Below are 4,761 nucleotides of genomic sequence, written 5' to 3' on the forward strand. Positions count from 1 at the left end.
ACGGGACCTGGGCTAGGACTGGGTCTGAACTCTGCTTCTTAATGTCTTCTCTGTTCTTTTTAGCTTCTGGCTGTTGATGTCCAATGAGTCCCTGGCATTTCTCTCATAGATACACAGTTTAGGAGCCAGGCAAGGATTGAAGTGGGATTTCCAGCAGATTTTGGTTCTGTCCCTAAGGCTGAATCCTCTCAATGATTGTTCCCCTGGCTATTTCAAATCTCAGCTTCTGTCTCCCAAGCTTGGTGAGACTGTACCACTCTTACTCCACCTGCAGCATTAAGTGGGACACTGCTCAGGGGGCAGAGCTGGGTCCGCAGGAAGCTCAGCTGCTTCTTTTCTTTCCTAGCTTTTACCTGCTTTTGGTGTCTTTCTGCTGTCTTCAAGGAGTTATCTTAGAATGTTCAGCACGAAGTTTATCACTGTTACCAGTAAAGGATCTAGAATGAGACATGACTCTGTCATTACTGTTTTTAGAATCTTGCATTATTTTAAAAATATTTTGAGAAATTTCCAAACACAGAAACATTTTTGTATTAGCATTCAGAAATAGTGTGTACGGGTGTGTTTGGCTGTGGTGCTGGCCACCGAGCCCAGGGCCACGCGCGTGCCCCTCCCACACTGAGCCTCACTCTACATTTTAAAGTTTGTTTAAAAACATTCATTTCATTTGATTAGCCAATGTAGACCAACTAATTTCAGTCAGTTGCCATTTGTGGGGCTTACTTTATGTTTTTCTTCTGCAGCCCACTTAGTACAAATCCAAACTTAGTGCACTTGGCAGATCTGGCTTAAAGCCCCCCGCTGCTTCTCCTGAGGCGCCCGTCCTATTCCAGTGTCTGGCAGAGCCCTGCGGGCAGCCGCATGAGCCTCGTGATGGTACTGTTCTCTCAGCGGATGATCAATGTCTAATATTCTCCCTACCTTCTCAGCCTTTCTACTTGAATGCAGCTTTTTTCTGGAATTACTATTTCTGTTTGTGTTAGCATTTGCCTCATAACTCTTTTTTAATCTTTTAATTTTCAAGAAGGAAGCCACAGTCTCCAGGAGGATTTGCAAAAGAAAACCATGGCCTGGGTTAGGGGCATAAGCCAATGAGAGTTCATTGCCAAAGGCCCCAGCCCACACTGCCTCATGAGTGAGGTTGGTCTCTATACACCTGATATAGGATGTTGATGTTCAGTGTACAGACAGGCACAGAATAGTGATATTTCCATTGGTGATGGGCCACATGTGTAGTAACAGTCCATGTGAGGGTACCTACAACATCCACACAGGAAGGAGGCTCCCTAACTGTGAACTTCCTGAGCATGTCCCCATCACAAAGTGACACATGATTGTATTTCTCTGTTCAGTGCACTCAGAAAATTTCCATGGACTGAGAATCCAGAGACTTATCTTTCCATTCACAAGTATTTCTGCCATTCAAAACTATATGCCTTAATTAAAATGCTGCTAAAAGAAACAAATCAATTAACAGATCCCTTACAAGATGCTTTATTTTATCCTACACACAGAAAATTGCTTATGAGTACCGCATTACTGCTTCAGGTTATCAGTTAACAAAGGCTGCTAATGAAGAACATTGTTATCAAGTCAGGTAAAAGATGCCCAGGGAATCCAGGCAGATGATTATGATGTAGCATCTTGTGTTGAAATATAGCTCATCTGGCGTCATGCACAAAGAGGGCACCCATCCGAGGAAAACCAGCCCACGCAGCCACACTGACTTCTGCAGAGCTGAAGAGCCGTCCATCACGCAGCCTTAGAAATGTGATTTTGCAAAGAGAGGTGAAAGCAAGCTCGGACCAAGGACGAAAATAGACGATGCAGGTTTCCTGGACCCCTGCTAGTCATGGCTTTCATGCATGTGCCATGCATATGCGACAGTCTGCCCAGCAGCACCACATGGGGATGCAAAAGCATCTTGCCTTGTAGAGCTCTGCAGAAGCACAGCATTCGCTTTCTTACTTGACACTTTGTTGAGTCCTCCATGTGAGGAGCTACAGAGCCACAGGCCAGGCCATGGCCACCGAGGGCCCTTGTCCTTTCTGTGACCAGGATGCCTTTCCCCTTGGCAGCTGTGGCCCAGCGACCATGCTCCCAGGTTCCATATTCCCCTCACTGTGCACAGGCTCCTTCTGTAATGTGTGGTTCTGGCAGCTAAGGAGTGAAGGAGGTGTTTTCAGAAAGAGCTACAAAATGCTGCTAAGTTGGGGTGCCAAAGAGGTTGTGCCTCTTCTGGGTCCCATTCCTGAGAGCCACTGTAGGGGCAGATTCAGGAACAGCTCTGGCAGGCGCACCAGGTCAGGTGCTATGGATTTGCCAGTTCCCATCTCTGCCTACAGCTGGCTAATGTCCTCCCTCTGCGCAGCCTTCTTCCTGCAGGTGAGGAGCAGTCACTCCTGGGAGGGCAGAGGTGCTACAAATTTGAGTCTTTTAGCGCTGTCATTTGCCTCTCACATGGAGTCTCCATGGGGCACCTTCACCAGCCTTGGACATTTGAATGAAGGCATCCCAAAACTGGAATGTGGGTGACTGTTAGGACAGTTGGACTTCTTCTTCCATGGTCACTTGTCACAGTTCAATCACCTGGGCCTCTCTGGAAAGGAAAAAAAACAGCAGAAAGCCTGGTGACAGAGCGGCCATGCCCCACCTAATCCCTACCTGCACTATGAATGCAGTTAAGCAAGTGTGAAAACCCAGAAAGACAAGGCATCTCCTCATGCAAGGCAGAGCCCAGGCAGCCAGTGGCTTCTAGGTGAAGCATAGAGTTTTCCAGGATGATTTCAGCCCTGAGGTTGTTTCCTGCCCACCAAACCCAAAGCCACAAAACCTCAATCACCTTGATTAGAAAAAGGAAAGAAGTCATTTCCTGAAGTCAATAGGCATGTTTTGAAGGAAACAGAACCTTCCTGCAGTTGAAGAGTTTTATACCTCTGGGCAGATGCTGCAAAGAACAGTGTACATAGACCCCTGGGAAAGTCACTGAGAAATGATGCCCTTGATTCTAAACTCCAGGTTGTCATGAGAGTTCCCCTCTGTACCTTACAGAGAGCGAGGTTGCTCCAGGCTCAGCACACCAGCATAGACATGTGGGACGGCAGTGTAGATGTGTTTTTAAATTAAAAGGGATGAGCACAGAAGTAAAGGTCTCTGCTAGACTCTGCAAAGAAGTCTCTGCTAGACTCTGCACATGGAGATTGAGTGGGAAGTTGAGCAGAGACCCTGCCACATTGACTCTGGGCCAGGGCCTCACTGACACCTCCATGCATGAGATGGATTCACACCAACACTGAAGATTCAATCCAAGATACCTGTAGCTGTACTAAATGCAACACTTTTGCTTCCACAGAGTCATACGAATTGTGTATATCGCACTGTGGGAATCTAGTCACCATTTCTTGACTCCTGACATCTCAGGGGAGCAGGAACAGCAGAAAGACAAAACATAGATAGACATTCATGGGCCAAGCTGAGGGCCATGTGGTGGACAGCTTGACAGCATGTGTTTACGGACAGAGGACACAGGTCCAGGTCAAGGTCACAGAGCTTGATGACACACAGGGCTAATGTTGAAGAGGAGCTGGTTGAAAACAACAAAGGCTGGATGGGGTGGAGAAAGAAGGAGGAAGGTTTCCCCCACGGGTGACCAGTGCTGTGAGTGTCCTGCCTCTTGGTCCAGAGGAAGGTAGCACCGAATTCAATGCTCAGGACACCCTCGGGCTGAGCAGAGTCCTTCTCTCCTGTTGTCTTCAGCAAACCACATGGAAGCCACAGTGAATCTTCTGCCACAAGGTGGGCCCATGCACTATGTTCACCGGTACTGAACACCAGTGGCGTCAGTCAAAGCCATTGGGGAGCAAAAAACAGGGGCCTAGAAGTGGGACAGAGGATCGTCTCCTTGGCAGATGACGTGATGTCAAGGACAATCAAAGGGATCCAGGGAAAAATGAAAGCGTTTATCAAAGTAGTTCTGTGATGTCATAATGTTCAAAAGCCAGCATAATCAATAGCCAGGTCAGAAGCATAATGGGAAAAGGTAAAACAAAACATTAAGTAAGATCAAAGCAAAATACTGGGCTAAGGAGATAGTTCTGAGGTCTAAGCACCTGCCTGGCAAGTGCAAGGACCCAGGTTTGAACCCTGGTGCTGCATGCCATGTTGGCCCTGGCACCCAAATAAAATTAAAAACAAAAATAAACTTAGGGATAAATGTAAGAATAAATGCAAGAATCTTCTAAGAGTGAAATTGGAGAATATTTGAAAACAGACTTGTAAAAAAACAAAGCAACAGGGTAGTTATTAGACAGGTGTATGGCTGCACAGTGCTGTGCCACTGGAGGAACTGGTGTGCTATTAGGAGAGAGCAGGTGGGCAGAAAGCTCACAGGACCCATGACCAGGCTCTTCCCTCGGGGTAGAGAGGGGCTGGGAAGAGCCTGAGACGCTCTGTGCTTTCACAATTGAAATGTGTATTTCTGGACTTTGTGCACAGAACACAGAATGGGTGGAGAGGAAATGATGCCTCCGGCCACAGAGACACTGGGAGGCAAAGTTTGGCTTCTAAATACCACCCTGCAGTAAACTTAAAAAGGAAGGAGAGAGAGGGAGAGAAAGAGGGAGAGAGAGAGAGAATGCAGGATGCAAGAAGGCAGGAGGGAGGCAAAGAAGAAAACAAAGAGGGAAGGAAGGAAGAAGGAAGGAAGGAAGGAAGGAAGGAAGGAAGGAAGGAAGGAAGGAAGGAAGGAAGGAAGGAAAGAAG

At 47.2% G+C, this 4,761-nt stretch overlaps 1 protein-coding gene across 1 annotated transcript in view; it reads right to left on the reverse strand.

Moving 5' to 3' along the window:
• Window positions 1-1,537: 1,537 nt before the first annotated feature.
• The window catches only part of CUNH10orf128 (chromosome unknown C10orf128 homolog), an 8,715-nt gene continuing 5,491 nt past the window's right edge, over window positions 1,538-4,761 (reverse strand). Inside the window, 1 exon segment of the mRNA XM_023707261.1 lies at window positions 1,538-2,599. Within this exon segment, the coding sequence (XP_023563029.1) occupies window positions 2,575-2,599 (25 nt within the window). The 3' untranslated portion in view covers window positions 1,538-2,574.

Source organism: Octodon degus, unplaced genomic scaffold (assembly GCF_000260255.1).
Source record: "Octodon degus isolate 3935 unplaced genomic scaffold, OctDeg1.0 scaffold00285, whole genome shotgun sequence".
Lineage (NCBI taxonomy): Eukaryota > Metazoa > Chordata > Mammalia > Rodentia > Octodontidae > Octodon > Octodon degus.